The sequence below is a fragment of the Nicotiana tabacum genome, chromosome 9, assembly GCF_000715075.1.
Source record: "Nicotiana tabacum cultivar K326 chromosome 9, ASM71507v2, whole genome shotgun sequence".
Classification (NCBI taxonomy): Eukaryota; Viridiplantae; Streptophyta; class Magnoliopsida; order Solanales; family Solanaceae; genus Nicotiana; species Nicotiana tabacum.
Genome location: NC_134088.1, coordinates 76,936,454 through 76,960,802, shown reverse-complemented (window position 1 = coordinate 76,960,802; position 24,349 = coordinate 76,936,454). Strand labels below are relative to the sequence as shown.

The following is a 24,349-nucleotide window of genomic DNA, read 5'->3' as shown; positions in this document are numbered from 1 at the left end:
TCGAAATTTATTCAGCACCGTTCACATGTTTGTATCCGGTATTCACTATTCGCTGACTCATATCTTACCTGTCCTCAATTCCACGTGTCATTTTATCATTCATCCACCTGTCGCTAATCAATTTACCCCATACAATTAGTTGACTAAACAAACAAAGTCACAATGCGTAATTACAATCAAATCAAATTTCCATTCAGGTGGCTTTCCAAATACAAACTAAATCCTCGACATAAACAGACATGTAAGGCAAAATCCTGAAGTCCCGTTTTGAAAATACCTCTATAAATTATGGAGGCAAGTATAGTAGGAGCTTGAGTAACATGGAGGCAAGTTCCGGAAAAAGCAATAATCACAAAACTACATTAAATTTTGTTCTCCAATGCCGTACCTAACGTTCCTGGTCTACAATCTACTCCAAAATGGCGCATTAAAAGATACGAAACTTGAGAAAAAGCCAAATTAAAACCCCAAAAAGTAAAAAGTGTTTCAGAAACCAAAACACTACACACAGGGTCCTTCTTTTTCTTTACTTTTCTTGATAAAGGAGCACTACCCATTTGTCTGCTGGAAATGATGATGTGAAAAGGAAAATGGAGAAAGCAGAGGAGGAGTTAGAGAGAAGGAGCAAGTTCTTGAACAGTTTGATACTGAAAAAGAAGGCAATAGTAGTTGAGGAAAAACAGGAACATGAGCATTTGAATGTGCGGGTGAGAGCCTCAGATATGCCTCTTTCTCTCCAAAATCATGCCTTTAGGTGTGCAAGAGATAATCTTGATGCTACTATAGCTTCGGGGTCGAAGCTCGACAGTAAACACCTTGCTCTCCTTCTCAAAAAGGTACTTCTACTTGACTTCTTGTTTATGCTTCTCAATTCTCAAGTTTTGTGGTTTCCTTGGATTTTACATTCTGGGTTTTGCTTTGATTTGTCAATTTCCACTGAATGTGTGTTCAAAGTTTCTAAGTTCATAGTTGTGTGTTGGATGGAGAAAGCTTGTTCAGGTTGCTCTATGGCTATTTTTTTTTTCTGCTGCGATAAATAAAAATGATAATCTTTTTAAGGGTCAGAGCTCGTTAAAGTTCAATGTTTTTTTAAAAAAGAATAATTTAATATAAGGATATTCTGCAATTATACCCAAAGTGGTCTTCAGTCTCAGCTATGCTATCTGAGGTTTCTGACTCCATTAGGGAATTCGAAAAAAATTGATAGGATTAAGTATGAGTTAATTTCTGTGGTGTGGTTAATAATTTTCAAAGTTTGTTTACGAATTACTGACTGATTTATTGTTTAATTAACAAAATGAGAGTTGAAAAAGAACCAAGAAGACCCGATTTTCTTCTGAATGTAGATTGAGTGATAAGTCTAAAGTTGTTCTAATCAGCTCTGGGTGAGTTAGATTTAATTTTCAAAATGAAAAAGCTAAGGTTAGAGATTTTGTGTTCCCAAATTAGATTTGAGGAAACAGACCTGCATTTTCTACTAGATCTTTGAAGTGATTTCCTATTGGCTCGGTGATCTGCAGAGCTTATGTCCATCTATCAACAAGCTTGATTAGGAAAAATTGTAGTAGTAGGATACATCACATGAATATATAATAGGATAGTGTAAATGACCTAATACACCCTCTTAATTTGGACAGGAAGATGCAACAGATAGACTGTCATAAAAACATAAAATGAGAACAAAATAAGCATTTCTATAGAGATCTCAGCAAAGAATAAATGAGCGGGAGCAGCCCTATACTCGGCCAAGTTCAAACAGAATATGACAAATTCAAGATATCTCAGCTACATTATAGGCAACAACCCTATACTTCACCTCTGCTGAGAATTTACCAATTGTTTCTTGTTCTTCACACACAAAGATATAAGATTGGAGCCCAGAAACACTGCAAAACACAGTAGCAGAACATTGACTAATAGGATAGCCGGTTCAGTTTTCATCTGAGTGAACGACAACCTAGAAACTGGACGGGAAAGCACTATGAAATGACCAAAGGTGATGGTTCCTTTTCCATATAAGCACGTCGAAGTGCACTTCTCGCATGCAGAGAAGTTCAACGAGAACCATGCATTGTAAACTAGAGACAAGATTCACAGTATATGCAATATCAGGAGAAGTCAAATATTGTTGGTGCTATGATATTCATTGGATTCTGAATGTGACTTACTATCCACAAGAGAAATAAAAAGGCGAGAGCAATAGGAGTATGAACAGAGTACAGGCTTGCAAGTTTACATGTGGAATTTAAGCAGTATATCAGAAATATGCTTAAGCTAAGACATGAAGATTAATGAAGTAAACAGAGAGTTATTTGTTCCAAAAAAAAAAAAGAAGAGAGAGGGGGAAAACACAAAACAATGCTGGACAAAATAGCAGAAGCCGATGGGTGACGGTGGGAGGAACACTGAAGATGGATAAAGTGGGGAGAAGATATGGATTACATCTAAAGAAGATAGAGATGAGGATCTTATAGATAATCTAATAGAGGAAGTAGTTGTATATGGCTTGGCAATCTGCAAATCTTACTTATGTTCATCTGTTTAACAAGCTTCATTACAGATAATTGTACTTGGAGTAGGATATATCATATACATGCATAATAGATTAGTATAATTAATTAGGTAGCCTAACATATACTCCCTCTGTTTCAGTTTATGTTACACTTTTCACTTTTCGAGATTCAAACTATGTGCACTTTGACCAACATTTTAAAATGCATTGTTTCATCATATTGACACAAGACGAGCAATTACGGTACTTTTCGTATAGTTTTTTGATATTTAATTTTAGCTTTAAAATATTGAGTTAATCTAATCCAATTTAGCTTCAAAGATTAGTCAAATTGACTCTCGATAAGCGAAAAGTGTCACATAAATTGAAACAGAGGGAGTAGTTGTTTGAGGGTGCCTCCTTGTGGGTTATTTGATAGAGAACAGAGAGCAAAGTTCGTGATAAACTGATACATCTAATTTTTGTCATTCAAGGTCCGATATTTATAAGAAGAAAACTACAGCTTCCTTCTTTTTATTGCTAACTTTTGGACTTTTTACCACTGAATTTTGAAAAATAAAATATAAGCTAATGTTAACTTATTCAAAGAATTTAGCTAACTTCATGTTGAATGTCTCCATTGCTGGAACAAATATGCTTACTCTTCACAACTATCGGCTTACCGTTAGCATTTTACTTCATTATTAGGTATAAAGGAAGGCAAGAGTATCTGGGAATTTGAAAACAAAGAGCAATATTCTTGAGAAACTGATATTCTCTATCTATTCAAAGTCAGATATTTATAGGAAGAAAAACATTCTCTCTGTTTTTGTTGTCATCTTGAGGACTTCTTTCGACTGATTCTTTTAAAAAGTTAGAAATGATTTTGCTAACTTTTTCCACGTATCGAGCTAAACTTGTTCCAAATTTTGAGCTCCTGGTAAAACATTTCACTATTGGAACTATTATCCCTGCTGTTCGATCCGTCTTTTCAGCTTATTTGCTTGGACGAAAACTGTGATTTCAAGGGATTACCTGCTGTAGGTTGCACATTGACCCATTTCTTGATCCACCTTGATCCTACTCATCATAACGAAGCAAGTTTCAGATTTGTTGGATCGTGCCCTTTTCATTGATTCAGCGTATTTAACCCTCCCAAATGTGATCTGACCCACACATTTTTCACCAACTTCATATGAAAAGATCTGAAAAGATGATTCTTGACAGGTTGATTTTTAGTTTCATTGTCATAAAATAGGTTAACATCACATGAGCTAATCAATTCAAACCACTACAAATGACCAAATAATTAGGAAAATTTTGCTTTAAACATGTTTAATTTGTACTTGCTTTCATGATACATAATATTCCACATCTGATTCATTTTTTTTTGAAAATTCATCGTCCCGATATCCCATAAATGTGTGATATAAGTCTAAAAACAATTTGCATCATAGCAAAAAGAAACAGAAAGTAAATTGATAAAAACTTGCTTAAGTTGCAGTTTTGGCAAAACTTAGCATTGGCCGAATTTTAGACTTTCAACAAATATTTTCAAAGGATGTTTTTTGGGGATGGTACATAGCAGTATCCAATGCCAAAGACATAATAGTAAAAGCCTCCCAGTTTATATTTCGTCGTGTGTTCTACAGGATCCAATATTTTATGTTTTGGGTGATCAAAGAAGGATTTGAAGAAGTGCTCTCCTTCTGGGAAACCCTGAGGAAGCACTAGCAGTTGGACGTGGGAGTTCATGATATACACCAATTCCAGCCGAAAATGTTCCAAATCTACTAATAAATGATAATAACTTGTTGTAACGAACAATCTTGATTTTTGCCAGAGAAGTTAATGTGTAATGACCTCTCCTGAACAAGTTTGCGGTAGCAGTCTTAGTGGAACATAAGTTTGTCGACTTAGCCAAGTACTCCCTCCATTCTAGTTTTTGTGACATTATTTCCTTGTTAGTCCATTTCAAGAAGAATGACACATTTATATATTTTGAAACATAACTTTAAACTTCCATTTTAACCTTAGTGAGAAGCTTTAATAGCCACCCAAATGTTATGACATATTTAAGACTATAAGTTTCAAAAGTCTTAAAGCCATGTTATGGCATGTTTAAGACCACAAGTTTCCAAATTCTTCTTTTCTTTTATTAAACTCCGTCTTGAAATGGAGGGTGTACAAAATAAGCAATTGATGGCAGATTATAAACTAAAACATCATGTGAAGGTTTTGGAATCCTTCTTCTTTTACAGCCACTCAAAGTTATGGCATATTTAAGACTACAAGTTTCAAATGTCTTTCTTTCTTTATTAAACTCCGTCTTGAAACGGACGGTGTACAAAATAAGCAATGATGACAGATAATAAGCTCAACATCATGAGAAGGCTAGTTCTGAAACCCCTCTCCAGGTCTTCATTAACAGATAGTTGTATGCGGAAGTATGATTAGGCTATTTGGGCATAGCAAGCTTTTAGAAGGGTTTTTCTTCAATCAAGAACTGGTTGATGATACTCAGTGAAGAGAAGTATTCCTATTTTATTCTTTGGCGATCTGTGCTTGTTCTTAATACAAGTTATCCATCTATGAGACAACTTCACAATTTTTGCTTATGATGGCATGGAAATTGTCAGGTTGTATGCTTTCTATTCTTGTTCGTCATTAATTCATTATATTTGCAACTCCTGAAGGCTAATGAACTAAGACGTCAAAACAGACTTGTACACTCTCAAGTAACATCTGTATAATGTAAATGGAATGAATTATGTAAAATCTTATAAATTAAGCTAAGTCCAACTTAAAAAGGTCCAAAAATGACTTATTTAGGATTTCTTCTTAATGGTTTAAACCTTACCGATTTAACGGCTTCACAAACTAAAGAATTCAAGTTTTTCATGGACCTGCAGGACTGAAATACGATTGTGTAGCATCAGTAACTAAAATGTTGTCACTGAACTTAATCCTCCCAGCAGAAGGGAGGAGAGGCAATGAAATGATTATTTCATAAATTCAGAGTGAAGATGATAATCTCATAACCGATGCAGTAATTCCCTGAAAAATGGTTCTCTTATTCTGCTATTTGCTTGCTTTTAGTAACTTCGTTCATTAGGAATAATTTTATCCATGATTCAACTTAATAGTACATTGGCTTCAATATTGTCGTATTTGTTACAATGTACCACATTGGTTGAGGAATGAGTTGTTCTCTTTAAATGATATTGAACAATACGCACCTCATGAGTTAGCTTTGGGGTAAGTTAGGCCCAAAATTCATTCTTTGTATCAGTGTCAGACCCATCCTTATTCTTGGTTTACCCAATATTGGAACTCTTATTTTATATTGTTCATGCTCCAAATGTCCAACCTTGTGTGTATGGGCTATTAGAATGTCCCACATTGGTTGATGAATGAGTCGTTGTCTCTTTATATGATCTTAGTCGTTGTCTCTTTATGAGCTAGTTTTTGGGGTTGAATTCGGTTCAAGGTTCATTTTCTTTACACTATTGTCCGATAAGAAACTTCCTCTCTTCTGGAGTTTCGCCTATTGATGTGAACTAAAACCATTATAGATTGGGATTGTGAGAGATACCGGGATGATTTAGGTCGTTCAAGGCACCTGAGGTCTAAGTCATGTTTTTGAAATCATCTTTAAATCTTAATTGATGGTCAGTCCTATTTGTTCGTTTGAGGCTTCTTCCTATCTGTCAATGAAGTTTCAATTTTCTTGCGTTGTAAGATAGTTGACACCAATTTGTTAAGCATTGAACGCTAATCAAAATTCACTTGTTTTTGGCTTTACAGGAATTCGACTCATCATATGGTCCAGCTTGGCATTGTATCGTGGGAACTAGCTTTGGTTCGTATGTCACACATTCCATAGGAGGTTTCTTGTACTTCTCCATTGATAAGGTCTACGTTCTTCTATTCAGGACTGCTGTCGAACCTTTAGATCATTGACAGTTCAGTGCTTGAATTCTACTCTCTGATTTCTGAAACGTCAATTTAGAAGTTTCGCCTGGAAATGCGCATGTTAAATGCATTCTTTGTTATTGTGTTTGGTGAGTGCCTTATAAACGTGTGAAGATTTATATGGACTAGCACAGGCGGTCAAAAAGAGTATTTCCTATTTCTATTAAGAAGCAACACCAGGACAAGGGTCATATTTTCTAGTACCAGAGGTCCAGATGTATTTACCACGCCAAAATCCTAAACTTGTCTTTAATATTTACGAGTTTAATTTTTATACATGGAGCATGTGAGGGATTTTACGCTATCAGGCTATTTAAAAGACGTGAATTGATAACATAGAAAGATGCTATAAAACAGTTAGATAGTGTGAAAATTCATTTATACTATTAAGGGCCGGTTGGTTTACCACATTAACAGTAGGAATTCCTTCATGAAAAAAAAAAGTAATCGTAACATTACTTAATCCCGGGTTTATTTGGCCTTACTAAATTCTGTATAAGATATTTTTGTATTAGCTAGAATTGTCATCCTTAATTATTATTCACCGTACAATAATCTTGACATAAATAATTCCTCAAACGAATCCAACCAAACATCCCTTAACGTGTACAATTTAAACAAATAAATTGATCAAATATCCCTCAATTACATCTCTAATGAGACGCAGGACATTTAAATTGTTATTGACATGTCGCCGACATACAAGTTTCAATTGGTATACATGATGACAAGTATATCCAAGTTAACGTGTGAAAATATTTCTCTTTTCTCATTCTAGCAAATATCAACACAACTTGCTTCCTCCATATATCGCCCTTTCACTTAAAGCTTCATTCCTAGAAATTAAACATCTTCAAAACCAACACTTATTTTTAGCATACATACCATGGACATGCAAATTTCACAACCTATACCAGAGGGGGAAGAACTCAACACAGGCACAGCAATGATAAAAATTCCTTTAGAATCAGGGGAACCACCCCATGAAGCTATGTTCTTGGTCTTGCCCTATCTCCCTTTATTTGAACTTCTGTCTATGACTCAAGTTTGCAGGTCATTAAGAGATGCTTTAAAAGATGACATACTGCCATGGCTGAATATCGTTGTCGAAAAGCCATTAAACACTCGTCTTTCTGATGATTTTCTGATGAAAGTTACGTCCAAGGCAAATAGTCGTCTGAGAGTTGTTGCTCTTATAAATTGCATTAAGATAACAGATGATGGGCTTCTACAAGTCATTACCAGTAATCCTCATATCAGCAAGGTATGTTAGTTTGTTTATAAGGAAATGGTAAATGGATAAGATGTGGTTGGTGGAGTCTTTTTTAATTAATTTCTTCCCTTTTTTCTTTATTGTGATTTCGTTTTAATATAAATAAAAAAAGGCTTTATACATAGCATAAGTAGGAGAAAAGGAACTAAAAATTTATTGAAAAAATATACTCTAATAGTTCTCCAATCAAGTGTGCCGAATTCCTGAATCCCTTAGGCAGGTTTGATCCAAAAAGTGGAAAGTTTTGCAATAGAATTCATGTTCCTTACTTAACTTCAGCCAGTCAGTAACAATTTTTATGTTATATATAGTCACGTGGGACGTTTTCTAATGATTCGAACACTTGAAGAGCACACATGCTTCTTTTTCCCCCCTAGTTGAATCGAAGAGAAAAACATGTGCTACTAAGAGAAACAGGGAAATCGGGCTACAGAGATAGTTATTAAATCATTAGTACAACATAAACCATTCCCCTGCATCTTTAGTGGAATGCTACTTCTTTTGTGATTCCAGAGGCCCTAATCTCTATAAATCGTACCTATCAAATTTTTATGGTACGTACTTAACGAGTTAGAAAATATATCCATATTTTTATGATGTCGACTCTAGATGTTGGAACAGGAGGAAAAAGAAAATCAAAAGCCTAGTAATTACATCTGCCCTGAATCCTATGTTCTTTTCCACCTTTTTTCCAGCTCTATTTACCAGGGTGCACAGGCTTAACCATTGAGGGAGTACTTGGAGCAGTGAAGTTTCTTACCAAGGCTAACCACAGGTTAAAGAGCTTAAGTATTTCTGGCATCTATAATGTGAAGAGAGAGGACTTTGAAACACTTTGTCATCTAATGGGAATAAACCAGATTCAAAAGAAAGACGGAAAGAACTTCTATCAGAAGCGAAGCAAACCATCCACGCTTAGACAAGAATCTCAGCCTTCAATCGACATAGATGTCTGTCTGAAATGTGGTGAAATAAGAGAAATCTTTGACTGCCCTAAAAATTCTTGTGAAAGGAGAAAACAGCAACAGCTAGTAGAGTGCAGGGGCTGCTTCCTCTGTATCCCAAGATGTGAAGAGTGTGGTGTATGCACCAAAGATGAAGAAGTAGGTGAAGCAGCTTGTGCAGATATACTGTGCTTGGATTGTTGGCTTCAGCTCCCAAAATGTAGTTTCTGTAACAAGGCATACTGCAACCAACATGCTTACCAGCAGTCTCTACTTTCTGGCTCTTCAGGGTTTCTGTGCAGTGATTGTAACTTTCGCTCAACACAAAGTTCACCTTATTGAGATTGTTTACTTATTGAACACAGGTAATGAAATGTACTACAGGAAAAGAGGGCTACGACGAAAAAAGGCTAATTTTATGACATTTATTTACAAATGTCGTAAAATCAATGACTTATTTGGTAAGAAATGGCAAATTATTGCGACTTTTAATTGAAATGTAGCTATATTAGTCGGTATTTACTGACATTTATAACTAATGAAGGAAATTTGCTTAAATTTATAATTATTAAGGGGCATCTACTATTTTATCTCAAACACCCTACAAAACTTCCCCTTTTCTCAGACCCAAACAACTGATGCCGTCGTCTCGCATTCATAAAATTGGTAGGGTTCTCACGAAATCGCAGCAATCTTCTAGGAATTTTTGCCATCTTCTTTTGGACTCGCTTCCTATACCTTTCAAGCATTAGGATCAATTTCTCGAAATTCAGAGTCGGGCTTAATTAGCAGATACTACTGATTGTTCCTAGATTGTTCTTAGATTGATTTAGAACTCTAAACATGACAGATACTACTGATAATTCTCAAACTTCTGATCGAGGTTATTAAGGTGCGAGTAAGTATTTTTTCTCCTATGATTTTTTCTCCTACAAGGCATAAAACACACAATTAGTGCAAAACACTAGCGATTAAAGCTCTAACTCAATTAAAGTGCAGTAAATTAGAGTGTAATAAGCGACTAAAATACGTAATTATAGCCTATCATCAACACCCCACACTTAAACCATTGCTCGTCCTCAAGCAATCAAACTACACTTTATATAGACACGACCTTTTTAAATAATTTTCCTAATTCATCATACCAAGAATACTTAAAATAGACAAAGCACAAAAGCGTAACATCTTTACCTCAAGATTTGACTTACAAGTACCACGCATTATTCACAACTCACCCACTTACTCTAATATAGAGGTCATTGACATTACCTTTCCTTCATGAATCAAGTGTCCTCACACAACAAAAGAGAGTAGTTCCACACAATAAAATTTAAGAATACTTAGGAACTCAAGATAGAAAGAATTCACTCACTCTCAAAAATAACATTCATATGCCACAAAAGATGCACCATAGGCTTGCCCGTAGTGTACTACTCTACTAATCGAGCTCATTCAGTTTAGGATCAAGTAGGACTTTATTTGGTTGTAATGTAGGCTGCGGGACGGGTATGATACATTTAGATATAAGAGTGACTACACCTCCCTAAGCACTTTAATACATATACTTTAACATTCAAACCTCATACTTATGTCAAACCAAACTCCACCTTCACATCAATGTATATTACCCCATACTTTTTTAAGCACAATTACATCAAGAGTCACCACTTATCAAGGAATATTTTTTTTTTACAGCAATACAACTATTTTTTTTCCTTTTCTTTCTTTTTCAATTCAAGTGGCTCTTACTTTTTCAAAACAGTGCACCTTTCTCCTTATTTTATTAGTTCCACTCAAAAGCCAAATCATCCACCCCACACTTTAACTTTTACACAGTTCATAATAATTCAAGTGCTCATGAGAGGTTAGAAGGTTCAAATAGATGGTTAATTCAAACAAATGGATAAGGCTTGTAATGTGGTTGCCAAAGAAACATGATTACAAGCTCAAATGGGTTAACTACGATACATAACAATTAGGCGAATAAAATATATATATGGCCCAACAAAGAAACGTCTATATCACTTCCAAGACTGAACAAAACTACTATTTCGCTTTGCAAACACACAGGGCAAATTCTAGGCATCAAATATAATGCACAGAATAACACCCAAACCTCACACACACATGGCACATAACTCACTCAGGATTGGATTCATCAAGACACTCTAGTCAAAGCGGTTAAGCAAATTTAAAATCATACAATTTAAGATACTTATACAAGAGTCAGGAACTGAGGCTAAGCGTCACAACCAAAGTACTCACTATTCTCAAGGCATAACAAAGGCAAGAGATATTGCTTCTATTCAAAACACAACACAATATCTCCTATTCCTAAAAAAATAAAACTAGCTACACCCGGTTCAAACAAAACCCTTGAAAAAGAACCGCGGCACAAAGAAAAACCAAGGGGGAATTACTACACTACCTACAAAAAAAGTCTTTTTGTCTTTTTCCTTTCGACTTAAATCCCTCAAGAAAAATATCTTATAGATCCATCGTCGGGAAAAGTCCAATATTTTCTATTTTTGTAAAAAAAAAAAAATTATTCAATTAAACTAACACAACTAAAATAGAATTGAAAGACACCCAGACAATCTCCTCACCCCACACTTAAAATTGTGCATTGTCTCCAATGCACACCCATATATACAAGAGGGTAAAACTCCCTGGTAGGCCAAAGGCCGAAGCACTAGCATCTCATGGGGTACTCAGACTTCTCTCAGGCCTGGTCCTTCGTGCGGGTACCTCATACTTAGTTCCAACCATCTGGTTTTGTTGTTGCATCCTTCCAATGGCTTTGCTTTCCATGCTCCTAAAAAAAATCAAAAATCGACACTACAAGAATAATACAATAATAATAATAATAAAAAAAGAAGAAGTAAAGTTAGGTTGCCTCCCAACAAGCACTTGATTTAACGTCGCGGTACGACATGAACTACTTTTTGCCTCCACCTCGAGCTTATGAATTGAACCCCAAGTTTTGATTCAAGCTTATGATTATGCTCCCGGGGCGGTGGAACGAATCTAACTGGCCCAAGGAAATAATGTAGTATTCTGCACTCCTTGGCCTTTGTATGAGGTATGTAATCCTGACTTTCTAGCAAGAAGAATTCCAGAATATATGTACCTTGTTCCTCATTTCTTGACTCTTCAATTGGTCCGGATAACTCTATTTCCATATCATCATCCAAACACAATGTGGAAAAATACTTGTAGTGTAGACCAATGTGCTCAACTACATGAACCTTGGGATTGTCAATATCCTCAACACCAATGACACTAGAGTCAACTAAATATGTATCCTCAATGTCCTTTGACTCTAGTATCTCTTCTACAACATCGACATCCTTAAATTCTCGTTTGATTGATTATTGGTGTTCTACTATGGACTCCTCTAGTGGTACCTCAATTTCTGTCTCTAATGCACATTGCTCCTGCGTACTATTCATAGTATTAACATGTTGAGCATTAAATGCTTCAACTAGTTGACTCATTTGTGCCTCCAGGTTGCGAATAGTAGCATCTTGCCTTTGTATGTGCAGTTGTTTCTTATTATTTTGTTCTACAAGGCATCTTAGCATATTCTTGATCTCTTTCAAGTCATCATCCCTGGGTTCTTTGTTCCTATTAACTTCACAAGAAAAAGAAGAACCATTAAAGTAAGGGGTTGGGGGAAGATAAGAAGTATAAGCACAACCATGAAAGTGACCATCTTGACCACCACACATATCACACACATTCCACACATAAGATTGAGTTAGTGCACATAACTCGCTTTTGGAAATATTTTAATAATTTTGCAATGGGTGGCTTCTTCTATAATATGCATAAGGAGGATCAAAAGTAGAATTACCAACATCAAAACTCTCATAATTCCAAGATGCCATCATCATCAACAACAACAACAACAACCCAGTAAAATTCCACTAATGGGGTCTGGGGAGGGTAGTGTGTACGCAAACCTTACCCCTACCTCGAAGGAGTAGAGAGACTGTTTCCGAAAGACCCTCGGCTCAAGAAAAAAATAAAAAGACAAAAGGGGCAAAAAGGGAGACAATATTAGTATCACAACAACAATCATAGGATAAATAGGAACACCATGAAATCCAGAAGAAAGATGCAAAGTAAAGGGAGACAATATTAGTAAATATTAGTATCACCACAATAGTCATAAGAAAAATAGGAACATCATGAAATCTAGAAGAAAGATGTAAAGCAAAAGCGATAGCTAGTAAATAGGACCTGCACTGAAAAGCGAAATAGTAAGCCACAATATTCCCACTAGTTATCTTAGACAAAAACCCTACATGGCTAGTCCCACCATGTTACGAAGTAAGGCACGACTCAACTACCTCCTAACCTACAACCCTAATACTCGACCTCCACATCTTCCTATCAAGTGTCATGTCCTCGGAAATCTGGAGCCTCGCCATATCCTGCCTGATCACCTCTCCCCAATATTTCTTAGGCCACCCTCTACCTCTTCTCGTGCCCTCCGTAACCAGCTGCTCACACCTCCGTACCGGAGCATCTGTGCTTCTCCTCTGAACATGTCCGAACCATCTAAGCCTCGCTTCCCGCATCTTGTCATCAATGGGAGCCACATGTACCTTCTCCCGAATATCATCATTCCTAATCTTATCTATCTTAGTGTGCCCGCACATCCACCGCAACATCCTCATTTCTGCTACTTTCATCTTTTGGATATGTGAGTTCTTAACGGGCTAACACTCAGTCCCATACATCATGGCCGGTCTAACCACCGCTTTATAAAACTTACCTTTGAGTATCGGTGGCATTCTCTTGTCACACAGGACTCTAGATGCTAACCTCCACTTCATCCATCCTACCCCAATACGGTGTGTGACATCCTCGTTGATCTCTCCCCCCTGGATAACTGAACCAAAGTACTTGAAGCTGCATCTACTCGAGATGACCTGCGAATCAAGCCTCACATCCATGCCCACTTCCCCTGGCTCAACGCTTAACTTACACTCCAGGTATTCCGTCTTCGTTCTGCTCAACTTGAAACCCTTAGACTCAAGAGCCTGTCTCCAAACTTCCAGCCTCTCGTTAACACCGGGTCGCGACTCATCAATCAGAACTATGTCATCGGCGAATAGCATGCACCATGGCACATCCTCTTGAATATGGTGTGTTAACGCATCCATCACCAGGGCGAATAAGAACGGACTGAGCGCAGAACCTTGGTGTAACCCTATTACAACAGGAAAATGCTCAGAGTCGCCTCCTACTGTCCTAACCCGAGTCTTAGCCCCATCATACATGTCCTTAATCGCCATAATGTAGGGAACCAACACACCTTTTGCCTCCAGGCATCTCCAGAGAATTTCTCTAGGAACCTTGTCATACGCTTTCTCTAGGTCAATAAACACCATGTGCAGATCCTTCTTCCTCTCTCTGTATAGTTCCACCAACCTTCTAACAAGGTGTATAGCTTCTGTAGTCGAACGACCCGGCATAAACCCGAACTGGTTGTCGGATACAGACACTGTAATCCTCACCCTCGCTTCAACCACCATCTCCCACACTTTCATGGTATGACTCAGTAATTTGATACCCCTATAATTGTTACAACTCTGGATATCACCTTTGTTCTTATACAATGGAACCACCGTACTCCACCTCCCCTTAAAAATTCCAAGATGCCATGTTTTTTTTAAAATCAACAAGTAAAACAAAAAAAAAAAAATCAAGTACAGAAAATAAAAATAAAAGTTCAAACTTGAAATCTAGCAAAATGTACACCTACAGCTACACCGTTAGTTCCCCGGTAACGACGCCAATGAAAGTTGTAACTCTTTGAATTAGCTTTCCAACCATATATTGTTGAGCTCAAGTTGAGTTTTGAGCGAAAAGTTATGTGCCTTTTACTAGACAATGTGCAATATGCCTACTCGATTCTTCGTTCGTTCTTAACTATCAAATTTGATCCCCAAACACGATCCCGGCTTAATTCCTTGGATTTTTACTCAGATTTCAAAGCTCCAAATCACTTGAATTCATTCCCTAATATCTACATAACTCGGAATCACTCCTACAAGGTATAAAACACACAATTAGTGCAAAACACTAGCGATTAAAGCTCAAACTCAATTAAAGTGCAGTAAATTAGAGTGTAATAAGCGACTAAAATACGTAATTATAGCCTATCATCAGCTGCCATCCTTGTCAAAGGTTATCTTTTCACAATATCAACGAGAACAAGAAATTTCTTGTGGTTCACTTGTGAAAGATATCAATCTACGCAAATAATTTTAACAGAACATCTTGTAAACACTACAACTAAGAGTTAAAGGGAGTAGGAAGAGGAAAACGACGAAGAGTTGTGTTGCATTTATTTTAACTGAACAGATGTATGTGTGTTCAAGAACCTTTTGTATTTTCTTACTTTATGGATCACTTGTTTACATTTGTGGCTTGTGTTTCTGGAAGACTTGAAGTTTCTTATAGTTTTTTTCTTTTTGATAAGTAAGTTCATTGTTCTTCTTTGTTTGTATGATGGAAGTTCTTAAGCTGCATGCATAGGTTCTAACATTCCATGTGATACCATTTGCCATATAATTTCTATAGAAGTTGCCTGCTAACTGATTTTTGTTACCTAATAATTTATGCCTTTATTAGATTTATGCTAGGTTGATATCTTGTGAAAAGGGTGTTGCCATATAGATTCCAGTTACCTCTTTGTACGGAGGCTCACTGAGTGAACTGCTGTGAATCAATGTTCTTGTAGTCGGCATTAGACTTTATTTATAGTTAGCATTCAGCTTGTTCTGAAGATGTACAAGGAGAAAAATTTATATTCTATGAGAACTATTACCGAATGGTGGTGTAAGATTTATAAAAATAATGTATAAGTGACTCTTTTGTTTTAATTCAAATTTCGGTTGTAGTGTATGACATTGTATATGAAAATTATATGAATTATTATGAAATGTATGAAAAGTTAATGTTCTCTATGTATATAAAGAAAAAAAGCGGCTGACCAAGGATAATTGACCGACATTTCTATGTATGAAGAAATGACGAATAATATTTGCTGACATTTCTTTATATGTCGCAACTTATTGAGCTTATATTCCAATAGGTGACATTGATAAAAGTGATTGATAAATGTCACTATTTATTTGCCAACATTAATTTAAATGTCAGAAAATTTCCGACACCAAAATTTACGACATTTGATATAAATGACAAATAAATGCCGGTAAATAATTTTGTGACATTTATATGACTTAACACGATATTTAAGAAATATCGCCGTAGTCCTATTTTCTTGTAGTATATATAGAGAGTAAGGGGCAGCCGTTTGATGAATAACGCCATATTTCAAACATATTTCTTCAAACGATGATTCATATTCGCCACACCTTTATTTGTGTCACAATACAACCGGAATTAATAAATAGTAAAATTTTTAATCTTCAAACCGAGTAAAAAATAGTAGTAAAAAATTACTAAAATTGTAATCTATAAAACGAGTAGAAAGTCACTTAGACTTTAATCTCCGACAAATAAGTAAAAAGTCATGAAGACTTTAATCTTAAAAAATAAGTAGAAGACCACACAGATTTTTATCTCGAACCATGAGTAGAAAATTACGAAAAATTTAGTTTCCAAAATAGGGATAGATAAATACAAGTATTTTAATTTTCTTTTCAAATGACTTTCCAACTAAATCATTGTAACCACTAAACAATTCAATAGTTTGATATATTATTCCTATCAAACATACATATAAACTTTTCATCTTCATGCTCTCAAAATAATTTTCAAGCATCAATGTAAGCCTAATTCATACTTACAACCTTAGAAAATAAATTTTCACATAATTTCAAGGATGCTACAGAAGTTATATACCAAAAGAAATACTATAACCTTAGTTATTCCTAATTAATGTGCATGTAAGACACACATATATTTGAGATTATCACATAATGAACATCTACACTCAATTTATAGACATAAAATTTCATATATCACCAAAGGGTAGAAATTATTTGGCATGCATTATTCCTAAAGTAAGTCATTTATATATCCTAAAAACTATGAAGTTAGATTTCACAAAAAATTACAAAGGATAAATATATATAGATTATGAAGTTAGGAAAATAGAATCCGATGTTATTGCAATTTTCTCCATAATTCATCACTTTAAATTTGATTTTATCTCTTTGATGATTCAAAATTGGAGCACTGATTCATAAGTTGACGTTGATTAGTTTGGTGAAACACAACTACGCCCTTCATATTTCTTCTAGTAGTCATCCATATCTTTCACATTGCTTTTGTTTTTTTGTCAACCTATTATTGCCAACAACAGTAATAGACATGGTGTCTTGATACAACTTCAGTACACGACAAGAAATCTGAGAAGAAACAAACAAAATTTATATATTTATGCACACAAGCATTGAAAACAGTCTCTCTATCCTCACAAGATAGGAGTAAAGTCTGCGTACACACTACCCTCCCCAGACTTCACAGTGTGAGATAATACTGGATATTTTGTTATTGTTATGCACACAAGCCGCAACAGAATTCATGCCAAGCAATGTTGGAGAAGTGTCAGGGCAGAGGGACAACACTAATTAAGGAAGAATGATATACAACATGCCATTCAACTCTATAAAATTCAAGATTTAAAGAATCTTAAACTTATTTTGGAGTGGCTTTCCTTGATGAAGTCCCTTCTTTGAATGAATATTTTTCACACAAATTACATGGTGAACATCATAGTTTTATTTCCTTTTTCACCGTAATTGGCAAGTAATAATAGAGAGAGGAGTATAGTTTTGAAGTGATGTTGAAGCACCGCTGGGGACTCGTAATTAACATGACGTTAGTACTGAATTCTTTGTTCTTAACCATTTTCTTCTTTCTACTTATTCAACCAACTCAAGCAAATTGCAGTGAGACAGATCAGACAATCATATTCTCCATAAACTCTTCAATTTGGATATGGATTCCTTCGTTTATATTTTCCCAACCATCGTGACTTAATTTCACTGTTTTTCCGAAATTTATTCTTGTTACAGCGGACCAGAAATTTTGTACATGTCATGGCTCAAGTTATTGCTGCGGTGCAGATTTAGTTGACATCATAGCAGAATATAAAATGAACACATAAAGATAAATTAAATTCCTTAAAAGTTTTACAAGATGGTGTTCGAAAATAAATTCTGCAAAAGTAAAACAGAAACAAAAGTAAGAGAATTAAAAGTTCTGAACCCAACACAAAACTGTGTTTCCTTAATAAATTTAATCCCCTTGCTGTTACCCAAGGTTATTGGATTAATTCCTCATAGGATTGAACGGAATAACTATTATTTCATATCAGCAATGAAAATTACAGAATTTCGTCGAACTCAACAAACGACACAAATCACACTAGCACTTATGTTTTCGTGCTTTAAAAATATGCAATATGCAGAAGAGTGAGGGGAGAGTATTGCCGAATTTCCGGTGTTAATGAAAAATGAAAGAAGCACCATTTGATCTGGGTTGCCTTAAAACCCTTTAAAAAATCCAACACTAAATGGTGGTTATTAGCTGCCATAAAATAGCACAAACTATGATCTGGGTTGGACCTGATGCATTGAAAGAAACTTTTAACAAGTGAGTCAATTTACCAAAGAGAAATGGATAGAAATCTACTATAAATAAAATAGGATAGTAAATTTGGAAGACATCAACTAGAATGAGATGTTATATTATAAATTTGCTTGTGTTCTTTTTATTAACTATTTCTGATATGCTTCAGAATAAAGGGAAAGTACTTGGTGAGTATGGACAATGTGAATGAAATCCGTTCCTTGTATTTATCTTGAAAGAGTTTCTATCGCCTCTGTCACGTCCCAAACTATCCCTAAACCTGATTGGCACCCAACTAATGTCACATACCATGTGAACTCATTTCTCATACGTTTAACCATTTAAACAAATACTAAGAGAAAAATAAGTGCAGGTCTAAAAGCATTATTAATAATTAAAGATGAAATAATTATCAACCAATACCTTATTCAATTGGTATAAAGACCAACAACCACTCAAATAATAAAAATCTAGCTTGAATCACACACTAAGACCATATAGCATCTTACAGAGTAATATGAGTTTAAATGATGGGTATGCAAACCCTAAAGAGAATAAAATAACTAACACGCGCTAGATTGTCATGATCCAAAACACCACCAAGTCGTAATGGTACATAACCCAACATGCTAGGTAAGACAAACGGTATGAGTTACCACTAAGTTGAGAGATCAATAATATATTTAATAAAACGTGCAACAAAATTCAATACAACTACCCTAAGGACCGGTAGTACAAGTCACGAGCCACTATGATTTAGATTTACAAAGCTAGTGAAAGGAATAAATACAACATCTATTTGAAAGTTACATAAACAGAAATGAAATCCTAAGCTACCATGAACAAAAGGTAGCATGAATCTGATACGCTAGTACGTCTCCAATGCAAAGCTTAGTATTCATAGCTACTCAGTTCCAAAATCTGCATACAAGGTGAAGAAGTGTAGTATGAGTACAACCGACCCCATGTACGAGTTCTACAAATTTTGGGATAGAGTAATAAGAAACTCTACCAATTAGACATATTCAACAAATGCAACTTGCACCAACCCCACTCACAAAGGGATATGCATCATATAATATGTGTGCTCAATACTCATATATGACTGTAAACCTGCACCCATCATGATTCGATTCCATATTAATTGTCAAATAACATGTTCAATAGAAATTTTCAAGAATCAAATATATCAATGCATGATGAAAACTTCCTTATCACGTCAATCAGATATGCTAGCAACAACTCAACTAAAATATGAGATGTCAACTCAATGTATAAAAATCCATATTTGACAACAAATCATTAAGTAGAAGTGGGGCATGAGATAGCATGTCAATTTCAATTAAGAACTCATTAAAAATACAAGACGGCAACTTTTAAGAAATATGTATGCAATTAAAATATCCACCCCTTTTCAACACATAAATAACATCAAGAAAGGCACCCCTGAATCATCACATAACACTATCAATAATGCCACCCTTATTTCGTGGCATGTGCACATTACAATGAAATACCTCCCTTATTTTGCTAGATGCGCATATCGCCACCCTTATTTCGCCACTTGGGCAATCCGAGAAAACGCCACATATTTCGCCCCACACGCACAACAATAGACACAATTGCACGACAAAGACCTTGTGCTGACATCCCTGTTGGAAAAGAGACTAGGGAGTCAAAAATTAGGTGCTCACAATCCCCAATCAATTCGCTCAACTGTCCACATGTGCCACAATATCATCACAATCACACGACAAAGACCTCGTGCCACAATCAAAATAATGCAAGATAACAAATTATCATCGAGAGACATGTCCTCAAAACTCATCAATAAAGGGCACAAGGACATGATAACAATAAAAATACGGATGGGTTCAACAAATAAAACATGACTACGACAAAGTCAATTATGGCAATCAAGTTCAAGTAGTCATACAAAGAACTACCTAGAGCGCACACATCCCAATCAAGACACAACACAAGAACAAGTACGGATGCGTGTTCACAAGATACGTGTATCTACCTCCAAGGCAAATATAGCATAAATCTCAATATTTGCTCATCATGTTCAAAATAAGGTACCAATAGCCTCATCACTTCTCTAGCATGGTTTATTGTGCTCATGTAGTCAATTAATGGAATAATACATAGAATCAAGTAGAAAACACAATCAAATAAGGCATAGAGTAAGCTAAAATCTACCCCCGAGCATGCCCATAGTATATGTATATACGCTCGTCACCTCATTATACATTACCCCCTCTTGTAAGACACTTACTTCAAACAAGCAAAATCAACACTTTACAAATGCCTTCCAGTGCGAATCAACCTCTGAACGGCTCAAATCTAGCCTAAAACAGCTCAATAATATTAAATAGTGTTATAGGAATCAAACCCAAACGATAAGAGTCGAATCTTTAATCAAATGCTCAAAGTCAACTCGGGCCCACACCCTAGAACCCAAAAATACTCATAAATCCTGAATACCTATTCGCATACGAGTCCAAATATACAAGTTTCGTCTTAAACTCTAAATAGGGGTTCAAAACTCCATTTTACTCTTTAGAAACGTTTTGTCAAAAACCCTAATTTTCTCTCTTAGATTCACCAATAAAATGCTAACATCAACGATGGAATCATGAATTCTAATGAAATCCAAGTCAAGAATACTTACCGTAATCTAAGTGGTGAATATCGCCTAACAAATGGCCTTAATCCGAGCTCCCAATCTCAAAATTTGATAAAATGAGCTCAAAGTCCCGAAAATAATGTCTTATAACAGTGGCCAGTAATACACTACGCGATCGCAAATAACAAGGTAACCATGCCCAGGAGAATGAACTACGCGATTGCGTCTGAGTCTTACGATCAGGGAGGTCAACAAACCACAGAAGCGCGAACGCGAGCCTCTGTCGTGAATGCAGAAGCCATGAGCCAACCTGTCTCCGACAGCACTCTTCGATCGCAAACTAACAAGCGCGAATGCGATAGCCAGGTCCACTGCCTTACGCGAACGTAGTGAAAAAATCACCAGCTACCCAACAGCCTTCTACATGATCGCGAAGTTTCACCCGTGATCGCAAAACACATTAGATGTACTAGAAACCAACAATGCCCAACACCTCCAAAATGGTCTGAAATAACCCTGAATTACACCCTAGGCTCCCGAGACCCCGTCCAAACATACTAACAAGTCCAAATACATTATCCAAACTTATCCAAAAGTTCGAAACATCATAAATAACATCTAAATCAAGAATCAAAGACCAAGATCATTCTTTTAATTTTCAAACCTTCAAACTTCTCCGAACACGTCTGAATCCATCAAAATCAACTCGGAATGAAATCAAACTTTACACACAAGTTTCAAATGACAAAACAAAACTATTTCAACTTTTGAAATAAAAATCTGAACCCCATATCATCGTAGTGTCCCTAAAGCTAGCAACAACTCAAGCCTAAAAATCACCTCGATCGAATGAACCTGGATCTGCACACGAAGTACAAAGTGTAGTATTAGTATAACCGACCCAATGTACTCAATAAGTAACAACAATTACCTTGTGTTGAAAGCAGTGACGAGTTCAGAATGATAGTCAAATGCCAATACCAATAACTGATAACAATTCAGAATATAAAGGATAAGCCATAGAGACAATAGCTAAATAATCTCAAGTTCAACTTATTCACATTTCAGAAATTTAGGCATGCGTTCAAGTATAATAGTTAAATCCCAATACAGTTACAACAAGTCAATTATCTATTAGCATGAGAAAAGTACAACTATATTCCTACATGTCAAGTATACATGTAAATCAACAGTATCTTAGTGGATCCATCAAGAATATTTACACTTAGCATTGTACGGGTGCCCGACATAACTGCTCATCATCAAGCACGTATATGAAATACTATGCGTGTGCCCACGGTTGGCATGTCAGACTACGGAGAGGCGGATCCTGCCCAAGTGCTAATAATAATAATTTAACTCAATAGTGAGGCCTGGTGCACGCGTCGCCCCAAATCAGTAACACTTATCCCAATATGGGCCTGGCGTATGCGTCATCTCAAAATCAGTACCAATCCTACTCTAAGGTCCAAACTCAGTCATGTGCCTTCAAGTCTCAGATAAACACATTTCAAATACTCAGTTTAATAGAATTACCCTTAAGCGGTATCAACAAATGTGAGGAATCAAATAAGAAGTACTGAGACTGGGATATTATTCACGGATTTAGTATCATGAATGAGAACATGTGTGCAAATAAGGTACATAACTCAGAGACAACAAGAATAGCCCTATCAAGTCTTAAACAGTTAGCACACAACTTGGACATGGTGTATAACATGATTCATAGTTCAAACAATCAATCAAGTAGAGGGAATGCAGGGATAACCTGATATGATAGCAAAACAAGCCCGATAATAACCTAAAGGCCTCCCCAAACCATGAACACACCGTTGCACGCACACACGCCTGTCACTTAGCGCGTACGTCAACCCAATATCTTTAATATAGCGTGGTTCTTAGGGTTAAATACCCTCAAGTCCAAGTTTAGATGTGTTACTTACCTCAAAGAGCGCAACTCAATGCTCCAACAAACCCTTGCCACTCGAATGTAGTCAAAGCAACCCAATCCCATTAATAATAGCTATAGGAAACAATTCCAAAAGATAAAGCTAAGGTCTTTAACCAAAATAAAAAAGTCAACCACAAGATCGCACCTCGGAACTCGACAAAATTCATAAAATTCGTACACCCATTCAATTACGAGTACAACCATACTAAATTCATCTAATTCCATCCACAAATTGACCTTCAAATCCTCAATTTTTATTCTCCAACAACATAGTCTAGAATCCCCAAATTTCACCTCAAACACACATAATCTAGGTGTAAAAATCAATGGATAAACAATAATTATCAATAAAGTGATGAATCTTCACTTACCCCTTCAATTGTAGCCAAAACTTTCTCAAACATCGCCCCTAGCCAAGCTCCACAAGTCCAAAATGATAGAAAAACTCGAAACCTTTCGTTTATAGTGTATGCCAGTGAAATCGTATCTACGATATGTTCACTTACGTGGAACCGCTTCTGCCATCGAATTTCCACATCTGCGGAAGTGACTTAGACTCCGCTTTTGTGACTCCAGCTTTTCCTGCCAAAATTTGCTTTTACGACAACGTCTTCGCACCTGTGAGCTCGCAGATGCGGAAAATGCCTCGCATCTGCTGCCTTTGCCAAGCCCAAACAACCTTCTAACCTACGACAAGCCTATTGCTTCTACGACTTTGCACCTGCAGTCAAGATCTCGCAGGTGCGATCACACTAGAAGCCTTAAGCTTCAGCAGTTCCTTAAGTCCAAATATAATTTCGACTTCAATGTCAATCACACCCGAGTCTACTGGGACCATATCCAAATATACCAGCACGTCCCATAACATGATACGAACCAAGTCGAAGCCTCAAATCACATCAAACAACATCAAAATCATGAATCGCACCCCAATTCAAGCCTAATGAAACTAATGAATTTCCAATTTCTAAAACCAATGCTGAATCATATCAAACCAACTCCGATTGACCTCAAAACTTATACACAAGTCACAAATGACACCATGGACCTACTCCAACTTCCGGGAACAAAATCCGATCCCGGTATCAACAAAGTCAACTCTCGGTCAAACTTCTCAACCTTCCAAACGTTCAACTTTTGCCAAAAAGCCTCAAACCAACTTACGGGGCTCCAAATCAATATCCGGACATACGTCTAAGTCTAAAATCACCCTACGAAGCTATTGGAACTATAAGAATTCTATTTCGGAGTCGTCTACACAAAGGTCAAACTCCGGTAACTCTTCTAACTTAAGCCTTCAACCTTGGGACTAAGTGTCCCAATTCACTCCGAAACATCACCGAAACCAAACCAACCACCGTGGCAAGTCTCACTTAACCATATATGAGTATATAAGAGGAGATAAATGCGGGAACGGGGCTCCAATACACAAAACGACTGGCTGGGTTGTCACAGGTAAACCCTTTAA

General features: G+C 36.3%; 2 protein-coding genes across 2 annotated transcripts; both read left to right on the top strand.

Annotated features, from left to right (window-relative positions):
• The first annotated feature begins 313 nt into the window (after nt 1–313).
• On the top strand, nt 314–6,592 carry LOC107766468 (uncharacterized). The gene is made up of 2 exons (XM_016585245.2): nt 314–836; nt 6,299–6,592. The coding sequence occupies exons 1-2, from the start codon at nt 591–593 to the stop codon at nt 6,452–6,454; spliced, it is 402 nt and encodes a 133-aa protein (XP_016440731.1). The 5' UTR covers nt 314–590; the 3' UTR covers nt 6,455–6,592.
• A 473-nt stretch (nt 6,593–7,065) lies between these two features.
• Nucleotides 7,066–9,181, top strand: LOC107766467 (F-box protein SKIP28-like). The gene is made up of 2 exons (XM_016585244.2): nt 7,066–7,730; nt 8,435–9,181. The coding sequence occupies exons 1-2, from the start codon at nt 7,353–7,355 to the stop codon at nt 9,023–9,025; spliced, it is 969 nt and encodes a 322-aa protein (XP_016440730.1). The 5' UTR covers nt 7,066–7,352; the 3' UTR covers nt 9,026–9,181.
• The last annotated feature ends 15,168 nt before the right edge of the window (nt 9,182–24,349 follow it).